The 27,831-nt window shown below is 45.1% G+C and overlaps 1 protein-coding gene across 1 annotated transcript; it reads left to right on the top strand.

The window, feature by feature from the left end:
• Nucleotides 1-26,740, top strand: LOC148541889 (protein kinase C theta type-like). The gene is made up of 8 exons (XM_088475207.1): nucleotides 1-330; nucleotides 5,662-5,817; nucleotides 11,445-11,536; nucleotides 12,313-12,375; nucleotides 20,479-20,617; nucleotides 21,538-21,729; nucleotides 22,599-22,727; nucleotides 26,663-26,740. Exons 1-8 carry the CDS (start codon nucleotides 1-3, stop codon nucleotides 26,738-26,740), a joined length of 1,179 nt encoding a protein of 392 aa, XP_088331333.1.
• The last annotated feature ends 1,091 nt before the right edge of the window (nucleotides 26,741-27,831 follow it).

The raw sequence follows: 27,831 nt of genomic DNA, 5'->3' as shown, positions 1-27,831 counted from the left end.
ATGGAGTGTTCCATGTCTGTATCATCAGACTGGATAAAAATGCGGAAAAAAATAAAACGTCTGTGCCCCAAATCCATCCGGGTGCACCTGACGAGAATTGATGGAATCCATCCACAAATGGATGTTGATTATAGGAATGCCAAACGGCACAGAGTGATTGAGGAAGAGGGTGAAGAAGAAAGAGGGAGGAAGAAAGCTAGAGGAGGTAGCCGGGAAGTTGGGCACAATAATAAGAGAGCTGTGAATGAATTGGAGTCAGCAGAGAGGAAGCCACTTAATCTTAAAAAGATTAAAGTTCATGCCACCCTTGGAAGAGGAAGCTTTGGCAAAGTAGGTGATGTGTATTACATAATAGATTCTTACCTGCTAATCTTATCAAGGGGGAGATGTATGAAAGCTCAGCGAGAGATAAAGTGGAGAGAGATAAAGTACCAACCAACCATCTCCTAACTGTCATTTTTCAACAACAACCTGTATAAATGGCAGTTAGAAGCTGATTGGCTGGCCCAACATCTCTCTCCACTTTATCACTCTCCATGGTTTGATACATCTCCCCCCAAATCAGAAAATAGGACAAAATAGTAAATGTCCTTACCCACCCAAATCATGTTGTGATCATCTAAACCAGTGGTTCTCAAACTCAGTCCTCAGGACCCCACACAGGTCATGTTTTGCAGGTCACCCAGCAGGAGCACAGGTGTAATCATTACTCACTGACACATTTTAAAAGGTCCACAGGTGGAGCTAATTATTTCACTTGATTCAGTGTGGAGACCTGCAAAACATGCACCGTTTGGGGTCCTGAGGACCGAGTTTGAGAAACTGTGGTCTAAACCCATTTCAGGCTTGTCCACATTTATTTTCTATTATCCACTTAACTGGCATTTTTTTTTTCTTTAAAGGCACATAAATTGTTGTTTATTTAAATTTAATGAAGATTAAAAAGTGTTTAAAAAACATATTTAAATATTTATTTATAAAAATATATATAGGGTGTGTTTTGTACCCCCACCCAACCCTCGTGTCCATAGGCCCCTTTGAAAATTCAATTCCCACCCACCATTACAATATTGCCCAAGTGTAAAAAAAAAATCACCTGCAAAATAAACCCCCACCCCGCTAGTGGTAATAGGTCTGCTAGCAGAGCCCCCACCCTTACCTCCAGGGACAATGGGTCCGAAGCTTAGCATCCCTCCTCTCCATGTGTCACTATATACAGTCATACATTTTATATATATTTATATGTGCCCACAGACAAAAAAAATATTTTACCTTTGATCATAATTCCCCCCTAGTGCCAACAGATGTCCCCCCATGCCCCCCCTCCCCTGTGATTAGCACCGCCCCCTCACCTCCTTGATGTAGAGCGCAGAGGAGCGTCGTACAGGGGGATCTAATCATCATGCTGTTCGCACAGCATTCTGGGGCACAATTCTGGCAGTGATGTCAGTGGTCACCGACCGCCGCATCACTATAGGGGGGCCGGAGCAGAAGGATGAGCTCCGTTCTGCCCAAGTGCAGAACGGAGGGACACAGCAGCTTGTGTGGTGGCATGTAATGTGACCTGGCCAGAGGAAGCACTTCTGGCTCCAGTCGCATTACATACAGTATGACCACACCAGCTAAGTGGTTAAAGTCACATCTCACAACTGGTGAATTATGGTAAATATGTACATTGTAGTTTACACAACTATATAAAAAGTCACATCATTGTGTGATTATATAATCTGAGATGAATATCTGATTTAATCATATTAGTGGGTAAGATGTAATGAATGGTGGAGCTTTATCTGCTTTATGTATTGAATGGTGGAGCTTTATCTTCTTTATGTATTGAATGGTGGAGCTTTATCTGCTTTATAAGCACTATATAATGTAATGGAGATGTTTTATACATTGTATAGTTACTTATAGTTACATCATTTCTGAGATTATACAACTACACTATTATGTATAAAATGTCCCACTAAATGTTTGTTATACATAAAACCTGACTATTAATGTACAGCCATGCTGTCAGTAACATCACGTGCCTGTAACACAGCAGGACTTTCCTTATATGTAACACATTATCTGGTCATACACATGGTCTTTTATTCCAGACATCGTCATTGTTACATGAGCATTGCCACATGGGCAATCAGATGTGCCCTTTATCCTATAGGCCACCCAAGAGACATCACTACCTATGTATGTAACACATATGATTATATAACAAAGGGGCATCTTCATATTATACCTATAGGCAATACCAATTTCTATACAAACATATAATACTGTAAAAACATTAGCACATTTCTACAAATGTGACATTTATCACTAAAATGGTATTATCATTAATGTTTTTATTATGCAGCCTACTAGTTAGGATAAAACTTATATTGGAGATAAGTGTAAGTTATTATATTGTCATTTGTCTCGTCCATTAAAACATTAAAAAAACTTATTGTCACAATGTAACATTATTTTATTGCCATAGCAGTTACAATATCTATCTTGAAAAATATCCACAATGATAAAGATTATTTCTCTGGAGTCCACACTTCCTGCTATACATGTGTGTGACAAAGTGGCTTTATTTAAATTACAGTATATCTCAAAAATATATAAAGTATACACAAAAATACAACATACCTATATAGCCGATCCACCCCATGTGCATGCCGTTCTCCGGGACCGCTCAGCAGCCTGACGGCTCCTAACCATGAAGCCGGCGCTTCCTAATGTGTCACCATCACCATAGTAACTTCAAAAGATGAAAACAAAACATTCAATACAGCAGCAATCTTACACAAAGTACTTAATCTATGATAAATGTATCAAATAAATCATGATAGCGACATACTCTCATTTAAGCCTTTCGGCTGAATAATGTCCAGACGTGCGATCCATCGGGCCTCACTTTGTATTAGTTTAGTACCTCGATCACCACCTCTAATCTGTAAGGGTACGTGGTCGATCATGCAGTATTTAAAACTAATGACAGTGTATCTCATTTCGCAAAAGTGTCGAGCGACCGATTGGTCGCTAGAACCCACATTCAGGGCATTACGGATGGTGAATCAATGTGCCGCCATCCATTCCATAAATTTCCTTTCCGTTTTGCCAATGTATGAGAGCCCACATGGGCAAAGAAGTAAAAATTGACAGGTAACACATGAGCATCTCACACATCCCAGTTTTTTAATTAGGAAAAAAGTAGTTGATTCTATTACTGGGGGTTTAATCTTTGACATATCGGGTTTCACCAAATAGTCTCATAAATTTTGGCCTCTGGAATAACAAGGCATCAAACTGTTCCCAGAAAGGCATAGCGATTCATCAGATTAAATGAGAGGCCATTGTTTTTGTAGAGATCTTATTGATGGAATTTGAATCTATATTGTATCTGTTTACCGAGGGGAACTTTGATCTAGTACCCTCATTTCATTTTTTTATATAATAATGAGATGCCAAGTGAAGCCGAAAGTTCACGTAAAGTTAATCTTCTGTTTTGCAACATCTCCGGATCTTTGGCAATGTTGACATCTGTAACCATAGTGGACGGTTTCCCAGAATGCACTTCATCAGTCACTTGTGTATTACCCTCTTTGAAGTGCTTCCACCACTGAAATGCTGCAGCACATCTAATTGTTTCTCCACCATATGCTTACCGCAACATTTCATGAGTTTTATTTTCACTTTTTCCAAATTTAAAACAAAATTCAGTCACACATCTCTGACGTAATCTCACAGACATGTCTGTTGAAATATGTACAACAGACTGTGGGTTTATTCATATGCATGTACTTATCTTGGAGGGACAGCAGATGGCGATATATTCATATACATGTGTATTTGTTTGCCTGCTATATATTCCTGTACTTGCTTGTTCCTCTCTCACACATGTGTGTGTTCTAGTGAAGGAGAAATGAAGGTGAGCCATGGAGCTCATGTTGTATTAAGAAGCTGTTACTGAAAGCTGATGTTTGTCATCTTTATATTGATCCTATTACCCAGAAATATAAAAAGAAGTTATATCTTTCAAGCAGTGGCATATCTATAATGGGTACAGTGTGTGCGGGCCCTGCACCGCACACCCTGCACCCTTATTAGTTTAAACTTACCTGTCTGTGGTCTCACATCTGGTGTCAGTGCTGCTCAGAACACCGGAAAATGGCCGTGGTGGCCATTTTCCTGGTGTTCTGCGCATATGCAGCAGACTCCGGGCACGCTCTAGTGCCCAGAGTCTACTACGCATGCACAGAACGCGGGAAAATGGCCACCATAGCCATTTTTTCTGGCGTTCTACGCATGCGCAGTAGACTCCGAGCACACTCTAGTGCCTGGAATCTACTAATGCTCCGGTGGCTGGCCAGCAACGGTAGTCAGCTGCCAGCCACCGGGGAGAGAGGAGGGGGCCCCCGCATGGGGAGTACACACGGGGCCCCCTCCTCTCTTAAGATACCCCTGCTTTCAAGACTGGTCCTGTCTGATTGTAAGGTAACTCCCTGTGATGATCTTTAATGTATGAAACCTCCCGCTGCACACCTATGGTATTTCCATCGCCACATGCCAGCAATGTCTTCCTCATCACCATGACAAAACGTGCAAAGACCTTCCACTCGCTGTGACCAAACAAAGAAGATTACGGCAGTCCAACTGCAGGTTCAGATACATTAATGTATGAACTTTATAATAACCAGAATAGAGTTGCTACATCTATCCCTATAGGACAGAAAAACAGGCAGTTTCATTACTTTTCAGTCAGCCCTCGTATGTATGTATATGTGTGTGTGTATGTGATGGGCCATTATCATTCTGTGATTTTGACACAGTTAGAGAAAAGCAGATTGTACACACATAGGATGCACCATTTACAGCACTACAGCCGTAAGAGTGTTCATGACGTGGATTACCACTATATTACAACCATATGAGTGTGCATGACATGGATTACCACTATATTACAACCATATGAGTGTGCATGACATGGATTACCTCTATCTTTCTGCTCTATATACAGAGTGTCTTGCTTAGGTGAGGGTGTGAATGACCCTCTGCCATGAGATATCCTATCTATCACCCAATCACTGATGAGTTACAGTTCTTCTCTCTTCTAGTTTTCTGGTGTCAGAGTCAGACCCCATAGAAGTGGAACTAGTGATGTCATATAGACCCAGGTTGAAAGTCATTTTACAACATATAATGTTTCTGAGCTGCCAGCTTTCTGTGATGACTATAGGTAGATACCATGAAGGCACCATACATGTTCTGTCCTTGTTCTCTGGCATTCATGTGGTTTTGGCAAATCCAAGGATGAAACAGTCAGAGGAATGTGTAGGCACTGGCAGTTATGGGGTTGAGCAGATTTAACCCATTGGATGGAGTCTCACTAGTCCTGGCTTGCCATGTTACTGCTGCCTGCAGTGGGCACCTGATGGAACACAATGAACATGGATGAATACCTGAGGTCAGGTGGAGCAGTGCTCACTTATGTGTTACTATCTCTGGAGTGACTGGGAGCAATAGAGACTGATAATGATCCTAATGCATCAACTATGCTGCTTTCCATTATAGCATCATACAATTACTATGGAGATTAACAGCTCTGTAACTATTACTGAATATCTGATCACTGAACATCATTAAACTTATCAGTTTTCTCACTGTCTTTCTCAGGTTGTCCTCGCATCTGTCCCCAGCATCCACAAATTGGCTGCAATTAAAATGATAAAAAAAAAGAACACCAGCAGCCTGATGAGGGAGAGGAACATCCTGCTGGAGGCACGGGGATGCCCGTTCCTGAGCCATGCTTATGCTGCACTTCAGTCCAAGGTACAGGAACTGCTCATTGCTCTGCCATATTCTATAGGCCATTAGCCAGTAGATTGTCCCCTAGTCACACTGTGTCACCATCTTATTAGTATGTAATGTTATTATCAGTGATTACATTCCCCACTATGATACTGGAGACGCTCTATGATGTAGAGTAATATGATTCTAAATGTATTACTGAGGTTTGAACCCTTCATACCCTTGTATGGTTACAGCCCCAAATCATCTGGACCAGAAGTAAATTGTGAGCAGGAACAGCCCAACTCTTTCTATTTAACTATGGGGGGAGATGTACACTTATAGCTATAGGTCTTCCATCTTCACCTCTATAAGAAGCATGCATTAACATCCCGGCCACTGGAGTAGGGGAGAGAAAACATCCACCTCCAGCAATTTGTGCAAGATCCTCAGAGCGTCAGTCTCGTGCTGATGCACTGTGTCATAGCTCCTGGCTGGCCCAATGCGCAGGCACATTATCTAAGAATGCACCGTAGGTTAGCCATGTATGAGCAGGTAATCCTGCCAGTTTGTGAAAAAATATAAACCCACAAAAGTGCTCTTATTGTGCTTTTTTGAATAACATCTGAATGATCTGAATGATGATTTTCAGTCACCGTACAATTATAAGGTGATGGCAAAATTGTTAGGTGTTTGCAGATACTGTAGCGAAAAGTGATTTTCTCTATGTTATCCATACTTGACAAGCCTCCTGCATCTTGCAGGGGACTCCCGGATCAATGTAGAGTCTCCTGATGCCCCGGTTAGTTAACTTAAAATCCCCACATTCCCCTGTCCGTGCGCAGTGCTGTCTTACCCTAGTAACAGTCACAGAGTGGCTTACATGGGAATAACCTGTATGTATGTAGAGCACCCTCTAGCTGCAGCCAGCAGCCACGATGGTGAAAGCCTGTAAGAGAGAGGTATCCGGTATTACAAGACTCTGGCAACATGACTTTTGCAGCGAGGATAGTAATTACCCTCAACTAGACATGGGATTATGGCAGATGCTGTGCTACAGGTATACAGTATTTAATTATTACTGCACTGTTATGTGCACAGTATATGCCTGACACTATGGGTATGGGGGGTGCATGCTGGACACTTTATGGGAATGGGGGGTATATGTTTGGCACTGTTTGAGTGTGTGGGTATGGGGGTGTATTCTTGGCACTGTGTGTGGTTTTGTAAGGGTGTATTCTGGGCATTGTATGGGTTTGTGGGGGGATGTATGCTGGATACTGTGTGGGTATTTGGGGAGGTGTATGCTGGGCACAGTGTGGGTATATGAGGGTGAATGCTGAGCACTTTGTGAGTATGGGTGGTGTGCATATGCTGGGCACTGTATGGGTATTTTTTTTGTATGCTGAGCACTGTGTGGGTATGGGGGTGTATGCTAAGCAATGTATGGGGGTATATGCTGGGCACTGTGTGAGTATGGGGGTGTAAGCAGAGCATTGTATGGGTATGGAGGTGTTTGCTAAGCACAGTATGGGTATGGAGGTTGTGAGTATGCTGGGCACTGTGTGGGTGTGAGGAGTGCATCCTGGACTTTGAATAGGTAAGAGGCATACTTGCAATGGATATGCCCATAGGTAGAGTTAGACACACCCTTTGGGCACAGCATGAAATGTCCCCTCCCAACTACTGTATAATCTCAAATAGCACTGGTTATAATGCATTTGACAAGTACCATCTTCTTACATCCCCACTATTTGCCTATCATCTGCCAAGTTCAAATGTCATTTTACATTAGAGAATGGTTTATTTTCTAAGAACTCTAATGTGGCTAATTGTAGCGCCTAATGACAACTGGGGGATAGAACTAACATGCCTAGTTCTAGCTCCTAATGACAACTGGGGGATAGAACTAACATGGCTAGTTCTAGCTCCTAATGACAACTGGGGGATAGAACTAACATGGCTAATTCTAGCTCCTAATGACAACTGGGGGATAGAACTAACATGGCTAGTTCTAGCTGCTAATGACAACTGGGGGATAGAAGTGACATGGCTAGTTCTAGCTCCTAATGACAACTGGGGGATAGAACTAACATGGCTAATTCTAGCTCCTAATGACAACTGGGGGATAGAACTAACATGGCTAGTTCTAGCTGCTAATGACAACTGGGGGATAGAAGTGACATGGCTAGTTCTAGCTCCTAATGACAACTGGGGGATAGAACTAACATGGCTAGTTCTAGCTCCTAATGACAACTGGGGGATAGACCTAACATGGCTAGTTCTAGCTGCTAATGACAACTGGGAGATAGATGTGACATGGCTAGTTCTAGCTGCTAATGACAACTGGGGGATAGAAGTGATATAGCTAGTTCTAGCTCCTAGTGACAACTGGGGGAATAGAAGTGACATGGCTAGTTCTATCTGCTAATGACAACTGGGGGATAGAACTGACATGGCTAGTTCTAGCTGCTAATGGCAACTTTGGGATAGAAGTGACATGGCTATTTCTAGCTCCTACTGACAACTGGGGGATAGAACTGACATGGCTAGTTCTAGCTACTAATGACAACTGGGGGATAGAAGTGACATGGCTAGTTCTAGCTACTAATGACAACTGGCGGATAGAAGTGACATGGCTAGTTCTAGCTGCTTATGACAACTGGGGGATAGAAGTGACATGGCTAGTTCTAGCTGCTAATGACAACTGGGGGATAGAACTGACATGGCTAATTCTAGCTACTAATGACAACTGGGGGATATAAGTGACATGGCTAGTTATAGCTCCTAATGACAACTGGGGGATAGAAGTGATATGGCTAGTTCTAGCTCCTAATAACAACTGGGGATAGACCTATCATGGCTAGTTCTAGCTCCTTATGAGAACTTGGGGAGATACAGACAGAGAGAGGGTGGAAGGAAGTCTCTCATTTGGTTCCAGGAACCTAAATCACAGCACATTGGAGTCTATTCATGGAACAGTGAAAAACACTTTATTAGGGCTCTATTTACTACAATCCGCATATTGAATGCGGATTGTAGTGTGATATTACAGAGTGAATTCGCACTGCGAATTCAGGCAATATCACAGGGATTTACTATAAATCCCTTGCAGGGACAGAGCTTGCGATAAAGCTCTGTCCCTGCAGATCCCATCCGCACTCTAGTCGCGGTATTTTCGGAAAAAATACCGCGACTAAGAGCCCGCGCATGCGCCGACCGACCACCGCTACTACCCCCCCACTGACACTAAGCCCCGCCCCCTGGTGCTAAGCCCCACCCCTGTGATCGCGGACCCCCGCGACCCCCCCTCCCTTCATTACACTTACCTGCATCCTCCTGGCCTCCGGTGTTCTTCTCCTGGCCTCCCGATCAGGTGATCTCCCATACTGCACTCGGGCCCGATCACCTGATGACCGGGCCCCAGTGTACTATGGGAGACCAGCTGACCGGAGAGGAGCCATCACCGGAGGCCCGATCACCGGTCCCTGGATTCAGGTAAATAAAATAAAAAATGTTTAATTTTTTTTTCTTTTTTTTACAGTAATCAGCTTGCGGTCTGCTTAGACCACATAGCTGATTACTGGTACCGGCTCCCGCCTCTACTCTCCCCGTTAGAGCAGAGTGGGAGCCCGGTAACCGGGGGAGACCCTGGATAACGCCACCTCCAGGTGGCGTTATTATCACAGGGCTTCCCCCAGTATTTTTTTACAATTTATTTTTAGTAACTGTGGTCGGATCACATTTCCCATTACAATTATGGGAAATGCAATCTGCTTTACTAAAAATAAGTGATACTGGGGGTTGGAGTAGAATTTTACTAATTCTACTCCAATTGCCCTGTAATAACTAAAGGTGAAACTAAAATAATGTGAAAAGGGTGTGAAAACACCCTTTTTCACTTTATTTTAGTAAAAATAATGTTAATAAATAGAGCCCAGAGTGATAACAGGGATTTTCACTGCTTCCTCCTATTCACAGAAGGGGTTACCATGGAGAAATCAGCTCTGTATCGGGATCACTTCCCCATACACAAATATGGGGAGAGTTATTCATAGAAGCATGGAAAGCTCAGCTATCTGTTTCGCTTTTACAATAAAATGTCCATCTCAGGATGGCACAATGAGCCTGCTGTAGGGGAGAGGAGCAGCGAAGGCAGCTGTCTTCCTGCTCTTTCCGCCCCCTTCTCTAATGCTGGCCAATCAGAGGTGCCTCAGAGAAAAATTGGCAGACAAAAAAAATCTGATGCCCATGTGACATGCACAGACTGCAGTGCTGGCTCCCTAATGCCCCTGCTCTGTCCCCCATGCGCTGCTGCTTTGCCCTCACCCCCGACACTCTGTCATCCGCCTCTGCCGCCACTCTGTTCTCACCCCCGCCGCCGCTTTGTCAAGTAACTGTGTACCTGTACAAATCATGTTGTCCTCACACCATGTTGTCCTTAAGGGGTGCAAAACTGCAAATACACCAGGGGGCGCTGTTGGAGGCTGATCACACCTGTTCATAACAATTTAGCACAGCAAATGGGCTGCCACTACCAAAGGAGAGGAGCAAACCTTATTATACCATTTAATAGTTAACAATTAACAAATACAATAAAAAATGGATATAATACATAAAAGCATATATTTAAAAACAAAAACCACAAATTCAAAAGTATAATTATGACACCATGCAGGCATTTTGGGAAACAACACTTTTAACAATGGGGCTGATTCAGAGATGTGCGCTAACCAGATGTTAGTGCTCATCTCTGAGTGCTGGTTTTCCATATATAAATGTCTATACATACATACACACACACCCATACATAAGACAACACTCCAGATAGGTGATGCTTCAACAAATTTATTGTTCACTATTGTTTAGGTAACTCCTGTACGGTGTGCCGTCCTATGTTTGTTCCTGAATAATTTCTCTCTCACTCAACCCTGTTGCATGTGGCTGTAAATATGCTTCCTCACTCTGGTCTATAAATACATGTATATGTGCTGTACATAATTACTCTCTCTTATGGCACCAAGGGGCGAAATTTAATCCACCAGGTCAGTGAAGTTCCTACATTATCTATCCTGAGGCTCCTGTGATAGAGGTTCATACACCCAGGAACTCCAAGAGATCACTCGTGCCTCAGTACTTGGGGTGTAACCCATAGTGGCCTACTCTCCTGGGACGGCTGGGAGCCTCCTGAAAATCGAGTATTGCTCCCGGCACCCCGGAATATTGGGCAAGTCTCTGCTCTTCCCCCCCGACGTCCACTTAATCTCGGCATCCCCCCCGACGTCTCGGTAATCACGGCATCGTGTGGCAGGCCGTGGCTGAAATGACGCGATCATGCAGAAATGCCCCTGAACCATCCCCAAATTAGCGTTATGCCCCCTGTTATGCTGATCTGGCTGCGTCCTCCCAGAGGAGGTAGTCAGATTGTCTGCAAGTATGGTGTAACCACACTCCTTTGTAATTACCAGGGCTCTCTAAATAAGCTGTGTGCCACCATTATGCAGCAGGGCCATAGAGGCTGTGGCCATGCTATGTTGGCACTCTGAGCCCCCCCCCTCTCAGTGCCCATTAATGCACTTGGTGGATCTTCATGTTCGTCTGGGATCATAAAATTAACAATTATGCTTGTAATGAATATTTTCCTTTATCTGATATTTTTTGTGTTATAGGCCCACGCATACTTCATCATGGAGTATATTGGCGGTGGCAGTATGGAGGCTCTAATAAAACTATGTAGCTACCTAGACATGGACAAAGTGCAGTAAGTAAATTACTATAGTTGAGATGAGAAAAGTCACTGAGGGTGGGTAGGAATAAAATGAAGGTGACAGAACCGTCAGATGAAGGAGACACAAAACACAAGCACTGCTACAGAATAATAGGATGGAACTTTGTTGCATGTGGAAAGACGACATACAGGGCCTTAGTCACACTTGGGAGCAAATTAGAAATAGGAGAAAATGGATTTTGCGGTAGAGGAGAAGTTTGCATTAGGCGATAGGAGTAGTCGGGCAGAGTGAGAGCGTTCCTGAGTGTCTTCCTGTGGGGTAGTGTAAAAATGAAATTTAATTTCTGCAAACACGACTAATGAAATAATATGAAGGGAAGAAGAGGAGACTTGTTAGGTGTCTAACTTGTTGTGCGAAAACACTTACAGCCATTTCCATTCTGCATATGAGCATTCGCACCAGCTCAGAGCTGTCAGAGGTAATGGGACATGTTGTAGCAGTCGCTGGGTTGCACCATTGTATGGTGTGTACCCCGGGGTGAGGGCACAGGGGTGAGAGCCCAAGGTGATTTGTGCTGTACATTCAGTGCGCTGTGTAAGTTCTGTCCTGAGTATGGATAACATTGGTAACACATCACATAATATAGATGACTGTGTGTAGAGTACAAAGGCATCACAGGAGTATCACAGAGAGAGGAATCTCTATTTGTTACACTGATGACACATTATATTTATACAACACACAAAACGTTTGGTCTTTAGGATAGTTATATAATCATTTAATGACATCACTGTCTTCTATTGCTCAGGTTCTATGCAGCAGAACTGATTTGTGGCCTGCAGTTTCTCCATAGCAGAGGCATTGTGCATCGGTTAGTACAATAGTCTTACATGTTACAGTTTAAAGGACAAAATGTAGGATTTAGTCCTTACCAAGCAATAAAATATACTGCCGATACATCACTTTTACCTTGCAATTTAATTTTAAAGATGGCTTTTACATTTCTGTTACTGAGAGTCATTTACTAATGTTGCATAAAAATTAGGGGTGTGCACCGGCCACTTTTCGTGTTTTGTGTTTTGGTTTTGGATCTGGATCTTTCTTCGTGTTTTGGATCTGGATTGGTTTTGCCAAAACCACCCTTCCGTGTTTTGGGTTCTGGGTTTTGTGTTTTGGATCTGTATTTTTTTTAAAAAAAGCATAAAAACAGCTAAAATCACAGAATTTGTAGGTTTTTCTGCTCCTATGCTATTATTAACCTCAATAACCTTAATTTCCACTCATTTCCAGTCTATTCTGAACACCTCACACCTCACAATAGTGTTTTTATGTCCAAAAGGTTGCACCGAGGTAGCTGGATGACTATGCTAAGCGACACGAGTGGGCGGCACAAACACGTGACCCATCTAGGCTTGAAACTGCAGTGGCAGACAGGATGGCAGTTTGAAAAACTAGGCCCCAAACTGTACATAATGCAAAGAAAAAAAAGAGGTGCAAGATGGAATTGTCCTTGGGCCCTCCCACCCACCCTTATGTTGTATAAACAGGACATGCACACTTTAACAAACCAATCATTTCAGCGCCAGGGTCTGCCACACAACTGTGGCTGAAATGATTGGTTCGTTTGGGCCCCCACAAAACAAGCTGGCAATTAATGTGTCCCTGCACAAACTGGCTCTACGGAGGCAAGATGTCATCCTCATCCTCCTCATCCACCGATTCCTCACCCTCTTCAGTGTGTACATCCTCATCCTCACAAAGTATTAACTCGTCCCCACTTGAATCCACCACCACAGGTCCCTCTGTACCTTCTGGAGGCTGGTCTCCCTGGAAGAGCTGATAATTCATTTTGATGAACATCATCTTCTCCACATTCTGTGGAAGCAACCTCCTACGCCTTTCGCTGACAAGGTTCCCGGCTGCACTAAACACTCTTTCGGAGTACACACTGGAGGGGGGGCAACTCAGGTAAAATAGAGCCAGTTTGTACAGGGGCCTCCAAATTGCCTCTTTTTCCTGCCAGTACAGGTATGGACTGTCTGCCATGCCTACTTGGATGCTGTCACCGATGTAATCCTCCACCATTCTGTCAATGGTGACAGTATCATATGCAGTGACAGTAGACATGTCAGAAATTGTTGCCAGGTCCTTCAGTCCGGACCAGATGTCCAAACTTGGTCCTGCCTGCCCTGCATCACCGCCAGCGGGTTGCTTAGGATACCTACGTTTTTTCCTGGCAGCCCAGTTGCAGGAGAAAATGAAGAAGGAGCCGTTGACGTGTCACGTTCCGCTTCAGCTGACAGTGTGTTCACCAGCAGGTCTTTGCACCTCTGCAGGCTTGTGTCGGCCGGAAAGAGAGACACCACATAGGCTTTAAACCTAGGATCGAGCACGGTGGCCAAAACGTAGTGGTCTGATTTCAACAGATTGACCACCCTGGAATCCTGGCAAAGCGAATGAAGGGCTTCATCCACAAGTCCCACATGCCGAGCGGAATCGCTCCGTCTTAGCTCCTCCTTCACTTTCTCCAGCTGCTTCTGCAAAAGCCTGATGAGGGGAATGACCTGACTCAAGCTGGCAGTGTCTGAACTGACTTCACGTGTGGCAAGTTCGAAGGGCTGGAGAACCTTGCACAACACGGAAATCATTCTCCACTGCGCTTGAGTCAGGTGCATACCCCCTCCTTTGCCTATGTCATAGGTGGATGTATAGGCTTGTATGGCCTTTTGCTGCTCCTCCATCCTCTGAAGCATATAGAGGGTTGAGTTCCACCGCGTCACAACCTCTTGCTTCAGGTGATGGCGGGGCAGGTTCAAGAGTGTTTGCTGGCGCTCCAGTCTTCGGCACGCAGTCGCTGAATGGCGAAAGTGGCCAGAAATTTTTCGGGCCACCCAAAGCGTCTCCTGCACGCCCCTGTCGCTTTTCAGAAAATTCTGCACCACCAAGTTTATTGTGTGAGCAAAACATGGGACGTGCTGGAATTTGCCCAGATGTAATGCCCGCACAATATTGGTGGCGTTGTCAGATATCACAAATCCCCAGGAGAGTCTAAGTGGGGTAAGCCACTGGGCGATGATTTCCCTCAGTTTCTCTAAGAGGTTGTCGGCGGTGTGCCTCTTACTGAAACCGGTGATACACAGCGTAGCCTGCCTTGTAACGAGCTGGCATTTCTGAGATGCTGCTACTGGTGACGCTGCTGCTGTTGCTGCGTAAGGTGATACATCTACCCAGTGGGCTGTCACAGTCATATAGTCCTTAGTCTGCCCTGTTCCACTTGTCCACATGTCCGTGGTTAAGTGGACATTGTGTACAACGGCATTTTTCAGGACACTGAGGACACTTTTTCTGACGTTTCTGTACAGTCTCGGTATCGCCTGCCTAGTGAAGTGGAATCTAGACGGGATTTGGAACCGGGGACACACTACCTCCATCAATTGTCTAAATCCCACTGCACTAATGGCGGATACCGGACGCACGTCTAACACCAACATAGCAGTCAAGGCCTCAGTTATACGTTTTGCTTCAGGATGACTGCTGTCGTACTTCATCCTCCTCGCTAAGGACTGTTGGAGGGTCAATTGTTTAGTAAAAGTAGTGGTGTTCCTACTTCCTCTCTGGGATGATGAACGACTCCCAGCAGCAGCAACAGCAGCAGCGGCAGCAGTAGGCGTAGCAATGCAGGATCCTCCAGAGGAATCCCGGATAGGAGAGTCAGTCATGCCAGTGACATGGCCTGCAGGACTACTTCCGATCCTGACTAAGGAGGAAATTGACGAGGAGGGAGTTGACGGTGTGGTTTGCAGGCGCTTGGATACAACAGGACAACGGGATTTAGGTGTCCCTGGACTGCTTACGGTCTTAGCCAAAGTTTCTGAACTTGACAGTGACTTTTTATGAACGCGCTGCAGGTGCCGTATAAGGGAGGATGTTCCTAGGTGGTTGACGTCCCTACCCCTACTTATTTCACCTTTACATATGGTACATATGGCAAGACAGTTGTTGTCCGGATTTGGATAGAAATATTGCCAGACCAAAGAGGTGGAATGTTTGGTCTTCTGCCCAGGCATGACCGTGATGGGCTTTTTCATCCCACGGACAACAACTGTCTCCCCCGGAGCCTGATTTAAACAAACCACATCACCATCAGAATCCTCCTCGCCAACTTCCTCCTCAGCGCCAGCTACACCAGTATCCTCATCCTGTTGTACTTCAACAGTGACATCTTCAATTTGCATATCAGCAAGTGGACTGTGGGTGCTCCTTTCAGCACTTGCAGGGGGCGTGCAAATGGTGGAAAGAGCCACCTCTTCCCGTCCAGTGCTGGGAAGGTCAGGCATCGCAACCACCACCACACTTGGACTCTCCTTGGGGATTTGTGATATCTTCTTAGAAAGCACAGTTCTTCGCTGTGCTTTTGCCAGCTTAACTCTTTTGATTTTTTTAGTGGGAGGAGGGCTTCCATCGTCATGTGAAGCTGAACCACTAGTCATGAACATACTAGGGATCGACCTTAGCCGTTCCTTGCCACTCCGTGTCGTAAATGGCATATTGGCAAGTTTACGTTTCTCTTCAGCTGATTTAAATGTCTTTTTCAAGGTCATTTTCCTGAACTTTGCCATTTGGGATTGTATGTGCCCTCTACTATGACATTGGGCATCGGCCTTGGCAGACGACGTTGATAGCATGTTATCGTCTATGTCATGACTAGTGGCAGCAGCTTCAGCACTAGGAGGAAGTGGTTCTTGATCTTTCTCTTATTTTATTTTTATCGGAGAAAGTTTGGTCCTCCATTTATGTTATATCGATTTGATATATACGTGCGGCTAAACACAGAAAATAATTTTTTTTTTGGTTTGGACTGGAGTGTACTTTGGGGGTTACAGCACCCTTTAACGGTCAAGCCAGCCGGCCCTTATGACACAGGCGCACTCTTGGCACTACTTTGTTGATGCACGTGCGGCTACTGCGCACACAATTCACAAACACAGAAAATAATTTTTTTTTTGGTTTGGACTGGAGTGTACTTTGGGGGTTACAGCACCCTTTAATTGTCAAGCCAGCCGGCCCTTTACTTATGACACAGGCGCACGCTTGGCACTACTTTGTTGATGCACGTGCGGCTACTGCGCACACAATTCACAAACACAGAAAATAATTTTTTTTTTGGTTTGGACTGGAGTGTACTTTCGGGGGTTACAGCACCCTTAACGGTCAAGCCAGCCGGCCCTTTACTTATGACACAGGCGCACGCTTGGCACTACTTTGTTGATGCACGTGCGGCTACTGCGCACACAATTCACAAACACAGAAAATAATTTTTTTTTTGGTTTGGACTGGAGTGTACTTTCGGGGGTTACAGCACCCTTAACGGTCAAGCCAGCCGGCCCTTTACTTATGACACAGGCGCACGCTTGGCACTACTTTGTTGATGCACGTGCGGCTACTGCGCACACAATTCACAAACACAGAAAATAATTTTTTTTTTGGTTTGGACTGGAGTGTACTTTCGGGGGTTACAGCACCCTTAACGGTCAAGCCAGCCGGCCCTTTACTTATGACACAGGCGCACGCTTGGCACTACTTTGTTGATGCACGTGCGGCTACTGCGCACACAATTCACAAACACAGAAAATAATTTTTTTTTTGGTTTGGACTGGAGTGTACTTTCGGGGGTTACAGCACCCTTAACGGTCAAGCCAGCCGGCCCTTTACTTATGACACAGGCGCACGCTTGGCACTACTTTGTTGATGCACGTGCGGCTACTGCGCACACAATTCACAAACACAGAAAATAATTTTTTTTTTGGTTTGGACTGGAGTGTACTTTCGGGGGTTACAGCACCCTTAACGGTCAAGCCAGCCGGCCCTTTACTTATGACACAGGCGCACGCTTGGCACTACTTTGTTGATGCACGTGCGGCTACTGCGCACACAATTCACAAACACAGAAAATAATTTTTTTTTTGGTTTGGACTGGAGTGTACTTTCGGGGGTTACAGCACCCTTAACGGTCAAGCCAGCCGGCCCTTTACTTATGACACAGGCGCACGCTTGGCACTACTTTGTTGATGCACGTGCGGCTACTGCGCACACAATTCACAAACACAGAAAATAATTTTTTTTTTGGTCTGGACTGGAGTGTACTTTCGGGGGTTACAGCACCCTTAACGGTCAAGCCAGCCGGCCCTTTACTTATGACACAGGCGCACGCTTGGCACTACTTTGTTGATGCACGTGCGGCTACTGCGCACACAATTCACAAACACAGAAAATAATTTTTTTTTTGGTTTGGACTGGAGTGTACTTTCGGGGGTTACAGCACCCTTAACGGTCAAGCCAGCCGGCCCTTTACTTATGACACAGGCGCACGCTTGGCACTACTTTGTTGATGCACGTGCGGCTACTGCGCACACAATTCACAAACACAGAAAATAATTTTTTTTTTGGTTTGGACTGGAGTGTACTTTCGGGGGTTACAGCACCCTTAACGGTCAAGCCAGCCGGCCCTTTACTTATGACACAGGCGCACGCTTGGCACTACTTTGTTGATGCACGTGCGGCTACTGCGCACACAATTCACAAACACAGAAAATAATTTTTTTTTTGGTTTGGACTGGAGTGTACTTTCGGGGGTTACAGCACCCTTAACGGTCAAGCCAGCCGGCCCTTTACTTATGACACAGGTGCACGCTTGGCACTACTTTGTTGATGCACGTGCGGCTACTGCGCACACAATTCACAAACACAGAAAATTATTTTTTTTTGGTTTGGACTGGAGTGTACTTTCGGGGGTTACAGCACCCTTAACGGTCAAGCCAGCCGGCCCTTTACTTATGACACAGGCGCACGCTTGGCACTACTTTGTTGATGCACGTGCGGCTACTGCGCACACAATTCACAAACACAGAAAATAATTTTTTTTTTGGTTTGGACTGGAGTGTACTTTCGGGGGTTACAGCACCCTTAACGGTCAAGCCAGCCGGCCCTTTACTTATGACACAGGCGCACGCTTGGCACTACTTTGTTGATGCACGTGCGGCTACTGCGCACACAATTCACAAACACAGAAAATAATTTTTTTTTGGTTTGGACTGGAGTGTACTTTCGGGGGTTACAGCACCCTTTAACGGTCAAGCCAGCCGGCCCTTTACTTATGACACAGGCGCACGCTTGGCACTACTTTGTTGATGCATGTGCGGCTACTGCGCACACAATTCACAAACACAGAAAATATATTATTTTTTTAGCACTTGGGGGGAGCACCCCTGATGGACAGAGCACCCCCTGGACAACACTACAGCACTCCTTTAGGACTGGGACACTGCACAGGACTTTGGAGTGGACACAGCCCCTATGGAGAACTGACTGCACAACACAGTCCAGCCAGCCCCTATGGACTTTGAAGTAGTGGACACAGCCCCTATTAACAACAGCAGCACAGCACAACACAGCCAGCCCCTATGGACTTTGAAGTAGTGGACAACAGCAGCACTACACTACACTACACTACACTACACAGCCCTAACTCCCACCCTCCCTCTTCACTGTCCACAGCCGAGTGAGAAAATGGCGCCGACGCGGGTACCTTATATAGGATCCAAAACCCGCGAGACTCGGAAGGCGGGATGATGACGTTTTGCCTCGATTTCAGATCCGAGTCAGGCGGGAAAAGTCGAGCCTGACTCGGATCGGACTCGGATCGGGGGGGCTCGGGGGGGTTCGGATTTCAGAAATCCGAACCCGCTCACCCCTAATAAAAATGTAAACTTGGGTTAGAAACTACAGCAAGAAATCAGCAATTAGCATGTACTGTGTCTGTATTGTGTAAGTTATTTAATGACGGCAATAATTTAGGTTCAGTGCAGCTTTGCACCTTTTATTACTCTCAGTAAATAACTGGGGGCGGGATGTATCAAGCATCGCAATTTTTAAGCTGGGTACACACTGACAGATATATTGGCCAATATATATGGTGCCCGTCAGCCATTGTGTAAGAGCAATATGTCTGTGAATGATGTTAGTCACAGACATATCGCATTGGCTGTGCTGCACAGCTGATGGACAGATGTATCTGCAGACACACTGTATATGTCCATCGGTAAGTGTGTACGAGCAGTCTGTGCACATGCAGCAGCAGCCACAGGGAGGGTTTATGACCCAGGAGTTCTAATGCGTATATGTGACCAGGGGCGTATTTATAATGGGTGCAAGGTATGCGGTGCACACGGGCCCCTGGGTCCAGGGGGCGCACACCCTACACTCATATTTTTTTTTCATACTTACCAATCCGATGTCCCACAGAGTAGCGCTGCTGAAATCACCAGGGAAATGGCTGCCGCGCCATATTTCCGGTAAACTGCGCATGCGCAGTACACTCCAGACACACTCTAGTGCCCGGAGTCTACTGCTGCTGTCAGTATGCTAACAGGAGCCGGGAAGAGAGGAGGGGGCACCAGATGGTGAGTGAATACAGACCACCTCCTCTCTTAATATGCCCCTGTGTGTCACCATTGGCCAGCGCATGTGCAAGCCACAGGGTACCCTGGGAGGAATCTGACTATTGATGGCATTGCCTATTGGGTACAAACTTCAGAAAGTTTTGCTTTCCAGAGAAGGATACATATGGAGAATGGCGTCCAACTCTTTGAAAATGTCAGTTTTCGGAAGTTTGACTGCATATCAGTGTTAGTACATCCCGCCCTTGGTCTCATCAGTTACCTAATATATTTGGCTACCTCTGGCTATGGACATTTAGAAGGAGACTGAGCACCACACAGAAAGCCTTGGAGGGCTGCCAGCCTATGGGAAAAGTTGCATTGTTGTTTCCTACTTTGCTATTTTTCTTTCCATGTCATCATCTTCTCCAGGTCACTGCCCAGCTCTACTAGTGATCAGAGATGTCATCTACCAGATGTACCCAGTTGTTGTACTGTATACCAAACTCAGACCCAGTCATCTCTTTATTTCACTGCAGGGATATTAAGCCCGAGAACATCATGCTGGACCAGGAAGGCCACATTAAAATCATAGATTTTGGCCTCGCCCAGGATGGCATGATTGGAGGCATAACAACTTCTGGCCAGACTGGCACCTACAGATACATGGCCCCAGAGGTGAGATACAGAATATGGGAGCAAGTTACAAAGAGGTTTTGCAAATTTATATTACTGAAAAAATGTTTCTGGTTTTTAATGTAACCAACTGATAAACTAAATAGTAGATGTACTCTAGTTTTAGGAAAGATACATCTATACATTGGTATAGATTACACAGTACAATAAACTGCATTGTACTTCTGTTACTGTAACTGAGCCACGATACTGCCCTGCTGCAACTGATAGACCCTCACTCCAGCTATAACACGTTACACAGGAGCTGAAGTCGTGCAGTAATGTCCACATCTAATTGCATTTCCCCCCTATGTAGAATACTTATTGTGTTATCTGCAAAGTTACTGGTGTAATAGAATATGGATGCATTAAAAGTTATTATTTCTCAGGGATGAGGGAATTTCTAAGATTCAGTTTTTGGAGAACTAGTTACAATTTTCTATTTTCCTGAACTTCAATTTTTCCATGTTACTGTATGAGAAGGATTTGTTTAGCCAATGACTGGAAGGTAGCACTAGGTCACCATAACATGTCCCAACATCTAGTAAACAAAAAGGAACTTATATAATTGTAATTCACAAGAAAGCACGTATCTGTGCACTAAGCAATATCCAGGGTATAACTGATGGCACTTCAGTAACAGCTACAGCAATGTCTGTGCAGAAGATGCTACGTAACTTGCTGGAGGGGTCATATCTCTAAGTAGACATTGTGCGGATGGTGAAACACTGTCCTGCAGCTGCACTAGGCAGAAAGCCATAGTGACTGAGTATAAAGCCACAGGGAATACATTACATGGGATAATACAGACATTAGATTAGGACATGGGTCATAAAAAAGAAGTGTAAGCCAATGTAGAAGCACACAGAAGATGTAATTACAGATAGAATAATGTATATTATGATCCATCACTTCTTTATCAGGTTCTGCTAGATCAGCCATACGGAGTAGCTGTGGATTGGTGGTCCCTGGGGATCACAATAACCAGGATGGCGACAGGACACTCCCCATTTTATGATGGCCCGCACACACAGCTTTTTTTTAAATCTGTGCTGCGGGAGAAGCCAAAGTTTCCATCATGGCTCCATCCTGAGGCGAAAGATTTCCTGAAGGAGGTGAGTTTATAAACGCAGTATTAAAGCCATATAACTCTTACTATGGGGCCCATTTATTATCAGGGTTTAGACTCAATAATTATTATTTCTTTTTACGGTGATAAGAAATTATGTACCTCTGGCATGTATTAAACTACACATGCAGAGTCAATGGGGTATATTTACTAAAGTGAGAATTTTTAGAAGTGGAGATGTTGCCCATAGCAATCAATCAGATTCTACGTAACATTTAAGTAATACCTTCTAGAAGATAATAGCTAGAATCTGATTGGTTGCCAGGGGCAACATCTCCACTTCTAAAAACTCTCACTTTAGTAAATTTATCCTAAAGGCTCCAATAGGAGCCCTTTCCTTCAATATGTAAATTTAATGTGATCACTTTACTTTCAGTTTCCATGGCCAGAGCACTACTGTGCAGCGCGGTCTCCTGACCGTACATGTGGGAGGGAAAAGTGCTACGGATCCCTCTCCCTGTACCTTTTGCGCAGCATAGCCTATAGGGTGGCTAGCTATACAGTGACAAGCGTCATCTGAAGATGGAGTTAGCTCCTGGGGCCAAGTTCCAAGCATGGTCAATTTGGCAGTGCAGTACTGAAGCAAGTCCAGAGCTTGGCCCCAGTAGCCAGCTTGGTAGAAGTGACTGCAGAGCAGGGACCTCTGTAGCAGACAGTCAAATAAAACATAAATACATAAACCTGCAATAAACAAACCGTAGATTAACCGGTCCACAAAAGACCATTTTGGGGTACCCTAAAAGATACAATGTTTGTAGGACATAATTAAAGATTAAAGTAAATTTTCTATCATATTTAACAATATTTATACATAAAAAATGTGACATGATGCGTATTTGTTGTTTCAATTTACAGCTACTGAAAAAGAAGGCAGAACATCGCCTTATAGCGTCACATAATATCCGTGACCGTCCCTTCCTGCGCACCATCTGCTGGAGGGACATAGAGAGGAGGAGAGTAAGACCCCCATTCCTGCCATTTATGGTACGTTACCACTTAAATACAGGGAATTACCACTATACAGTATGTATTGGTGTATCTATAATGGGTGCAGGGTGTGCAGTGCACATGGGCCCCTAGGTCCATGCAAATATTATACTAACCTCTCTGGCGCCCCGCGTTGGCCAGGGATGCATACTGAAATCACTGGGAAAATAGTATGGCAGCCATTTTCCCGATGTTTTGTGCACACAAACTAGAGATGACTCTAGGAACATGGCATGGATGCCATGTTCCCGGAGACTTGCACATGTACAGTAGACTCTGGCACAGAGGTTGTACACGGGCCTCCTCCTTTCTTACACTGCACCTGGCTAGATGTCTATCCCAATGTGCAATCAAAAGAAAGTTCTACTTGTGCTGCTTAATTGACATGCACTGATATCAGGCAGGTACAGTAATGCGGCATTGGGCATGGGTATATTACATGTATTCATAGTTTGCCCATCCTCCCTGACTTTATTAGGGTCTGGCACTATTAGATATACCCTACCAGAGAGGCCATCTAACCTGTGGTGGAACCAGGTAGTTGTATTTGAGAAATTACATGTAATTAAAGAAAGATCAATACATCCTTTGGGTATAGACATATTTTTTATATATTTTGTCACAAGAGATAGGCATAATATAGTTATTTGTATATAATAAGAATGCTAACCTAACCTTAGAAATATACAGTTTATACTAAATATTTATTTTTGTTATCTAAGATTGAATGCAGCTTTAGGACCAGAAACACACCTTGATTTTGTGGTTATTACATACTTCCCAACTGTCCCACATCCAGCGGGACAGTCCCATTTTTCTAAGACTGTCCCGCTATCCCACCCACAGGCCGCAGTGTCCCGCGGTGGGAGGGAAGTCGGGGGAGAGCACAAACTGCTGAGCAGCGGGTGTGCAGGAGGAGAACAGATGTTGTGCACATGCGCATGGCATCTGTTCACCAGTATATTGACAGCCTGGGTGCTGCCAAGCATCTCGAAGAGTGCTGGGCATGCCCCCCATAGTGACGTAAACGGAGGAAATCTGTGAGGCTCCGCCCTGGTTTCCTGAGGCTCCTCCTCCTTTCCCTGAAGCCCCACCCCTTTTTGGTCACGCGCACCTATGGCGCGCAAACTGTCCCTCTCTGTGCTTTGAAATTTGTTAGATACTTATTTTCAGAAATGGGAGACATTGAAGATTCCCAAAAGATTCCATCTAATCTCCCCTATTGTCAGCACAAATAAATCCATGCTACACAGTACATTAGCTCTAGTAGTCACTGGTCCAGCAGTTACTATAGGATCCATCTCAGCTAGAGTTTATTAGTAATGCCTTGTATCTGATTTCCCCTATTGTCAGCACTAATAAATCCATGCTACATTAGCTCTAGTAGTCACTGGTCCAGCAGTTACTATAGGATCCATCTCAGCTTGGGTTTATTATTAATGCCTTGTATCTGATTTCCCCTATTGTCAGCACTAATAAATCCATGCTACATTAGCTCTAGTAGTCATTGATCCAGCAGTTACTATAGGATCCGTCTCAGCTTGGGTTTATTAGTAATGCCTTGTATCTGATTTCCCCTATTGTCAGCACTAATAAATCCATGCTACATTAGATCTAGTAGTCATTGATCCAGCAGTTACTATAGGATCCGTCTCAGCTTGGGTTTATTAGTAATGCCTTGTATCTGATTTCCCCTATTGTCAGCACTAATAAATCCATGCTAGTAGTCACTGATCCAGCAGTTACTATAGAACATACATTCCTACTCTCCCGATTTTTCGGATAATCCTCCGCAGCCCCGGAGGAGTAGGCATATCTCCCGCATCCTGCCCAAGCGGGCAGGATAGGGAGATTTTACCATTAATTTTGGGGTCTGTGAGTAGGATGCGGGGCTAAAATTATGCAAATGACATCATTTAGCCCCATCCCCTAACCGTGGACCCGCAAATGAAGTGCTTTTCTGTTGTGGGTGGGGCCTAATGATGCATACAGCCCAGCCATGCCCCCTGAAAATGGCAACAGAATCTCCTCCCAGGGAGAAGCCTGGGAGATTTAGAAAGTCGGTAAGTATGCTATAAGGATCCATCTCAACTTGGGTTTATTTGTAATATCTTGTATCTGAAGCCATAACTGCATGGCTCATATACTATAGGAGACTCCAGAGACATCACTTGGTGGTGCTATTCAGGGACTGTCCCGCTGTCCCACCCATGGGCCACAGTGTCTCACGGTGGGGAGGGAAGTTGGGGAAGAGCACTCTCACACTGCTCTGAGCAGAGCAGCGGGTGAATAGTTGCTGTGTACATTTGCACCACATCTGTTCACTGTGAGGGGAGAGCCTGTGGGGCAGTCCAAATTAGGCCATGCCCTCTTTACAGATAAGCCGTGCCCCGTTTTGGGCACCCCTCTGGTGTGTGAAAGTCCCAATTTTCAAATTAGAATTGTTGGAAGGTATGAGGTGGCTGCACTGCCAGAATGTGATGTGTCTATATACTTACACAGTAAGCAGGGTGATGTATGACCAGTAGTTTCTACAATCTGGCTGCCAATGTAATCATTTCTAACCCCATAACTGTAAATCCAGACTGTTACCAACAGGAAAAGTAAAGCTGACATGAGTGTACAGTACAGTTAGTCAGTTTTAGCATGATGGCAGGGCTAGATTAAAGTTTGTGGGGGCCATTACCAATACAATTGCCTATAAGATATACTTGCAATGTTATTAAAGGTATAATGTGTAAATACTACCAGTTCCACAAATTAGTTAAACACACTGTAGTGCCCCCAGTTCACATTATACCACAAAGAAACCGCAGTTCAGATATGGTGATGTAACTAAGGACCTCATTCAGAGCCGGTCGCACAGAGCGTGCGGTCTGTCTGAATGAGGGGAGGACCTCTTGAATCTTCAAGACGTCCTCCTTTGCGGTGGTAAGGCTGTGGATTAACACCCACAGCCTTACGACCGCCTAAGGTGATGGTCGCGATGGTCAAGACCATCGCGACCATCGGGGCTTATGACGAGACCCTAGGGTAGGGTCTCACTTGTCGTAAGCCCCGGAGAGCTTTCGGCTCTGTCTGAGCCGGAAGCTCTCCACTGACATCACTAGTGATGTCAGCGGGGCCGCCCCCAAACGGTAGGCGTTCCCATGGGAACACCCCCGTTTGGGCTGCCACCCCCCCGGCCCGCCTTCCAAACGGGGCGAGCTGTCAATCAACATCGACAACTCGTCCCCTTTGGATTGAGACCCGCTACGATCGGTGCTGTCGGTCGTAGCGGGTCTCACGCATGCGCACGACGGCGCCGGCGCCGTCGTGCGCATGCTCTGTGGGGGGCCATCGACCCGGTCCGAGCGCATCGGCGTTAACGACCGGGTCTGAATGACCCCCTAAGTGTGGGGTCCCTGGGCAACTGCCCCTCTCTGCCCTATTGTTAATTGGACTCTTTATGATTCTCTCATATGCTAGTTTGCACTAAAGGGACACATATGCAGGGGCGTATTTATAAAGGGTGCAGGGCCTAGACCGCACACCCTGCACCCATATTATATTTACCACTCTGGAGTCCCAAGTCAGCGGCGGCTGTCAGCGCTGTAAAATGCTGAAAAATGGACAGCATGTACATTATTTCAGCATTTTAAGCATGCGCAGTATGGATTACACATGGAAAATGGCTGCCGCGCCATTTTACCGGTGACCGGCGCATGCACTGTAGACTCTTGGCACAGATTAGTACCCAAAGTCTACCACTGCGATGCTGCGCTCAGTGCGCTGCCGGCCACAGGTGAGAAAGGATGGGGCCCCAGACAGAGACCACACACGGGCCTCCTCCTCTCTTGAAACATATGTACATATGATGGGTACATAAGCATAAGGTAAGAAGAAGACATTGTAAGCAGTGGTTATTAAATCAATATTTCTTATTATTGTAGCACCATCAGGAGCTCCAGACCCTCCCTGGACTGGAGTACAGGAGTGGAAGTCATCCGATCCCGGGATTCTCCTTTTAATGGACACACAGTAAGACAGACTTTACATACATTTGTGATAATATATTTCCTAATCCACAGCCATACTATTGAAGTTCCTGGAATACACAATGAAAATAATAAAGTATTAAAAAAAAAAAACTAGTTACAGCGACAATCATAGAAGTAAAAACAAGGAAACAAAATCCTTTCAGAAAATCCCCAGACACTAAGGGCCTGATTCATTACAGATCACAACTGCAAATGCAATAGCGATTACGCACGCAGTTCCACAGCGATAGTATGCTAATCCATTGTGATAGCTATGCCGTCGCAGCATAACATAAGGATGCCCCCTTTACCTTACACACATCCGTAATACTTAGCAAGACTGTGAAACCATTGGTACCATTGCGTCCTCAAGCACAGTTGCACAAGCTCTGACCTTACTCAGGAATTGCTAACCTCAGCGCATGCACTGAGACCTCATGCTGCTTATGGCATCGCAGTGGATATTTTATGCACGCCCCTGCAATGGCATTGGAACGCACTGGCACACCTGCTTTTATCCCCCGTCACCACCCCAAAGGCACTTCCTGTCAATCACTCTGCGTTGGGTCTGTATAGCCCCTGCGATCACAGTCCCGATTGCAGTGGCTGATTTGCGCACTGTGATCCCCAATAATTCAGGTTTTAGAGGTATCTATGGTAGAGCACAGGTGGTTAAATCACATTGGCTGAGGTACTAATTAAGTCACCTGTGCTCAACCATGGATATCTCTAAAACCTGAACTGTAGGGAGCCTTGAGGACCGCGTTTGGGAACCTCTGTACTAGTATATTGGAATCGTCAATTGCCACGTTATTAGTTGTAACTCAGGGTTTTAATTTTCTCCCCTCTGTCTCCTACCCCCACATCTTTTATTAGTTTTGTGGGCACTGTCTCAATAATTCATCCGTTGCCAGTGATCGGCTGCCCAGCCACAGTGACACCAATCAACTTTTCAAACCCTGTAATGTGTAAGATATCATGAGTCATGTTCGTGTGCTACACACATGCATTTACAGCACATGCCTCGGCTACTTCAGTACAAACAGGTCCAGTTATGCCGCACAGGCACAGCCAGTTCCACT

Source organism: Taudactylus pleione, unplaced genomic scaffold (assembly GCF_031769625.1).
Source record: "Taudactylus pleione unplaced genomic scaffold, aTauple2 ptg000016l, whole genome shotgun sequence".
In the NCBI taxonomy this organism is placed as follows: domain Eukaryota; kingdom Metazoa; phylum Chordata; class Amphibia; order Anura; family Myobatrachidae; genus Taudactylus; species Taudactylus pleione.
This window is presented reverse-complemented; position numbering and strand designations above follow the sequence as displayed.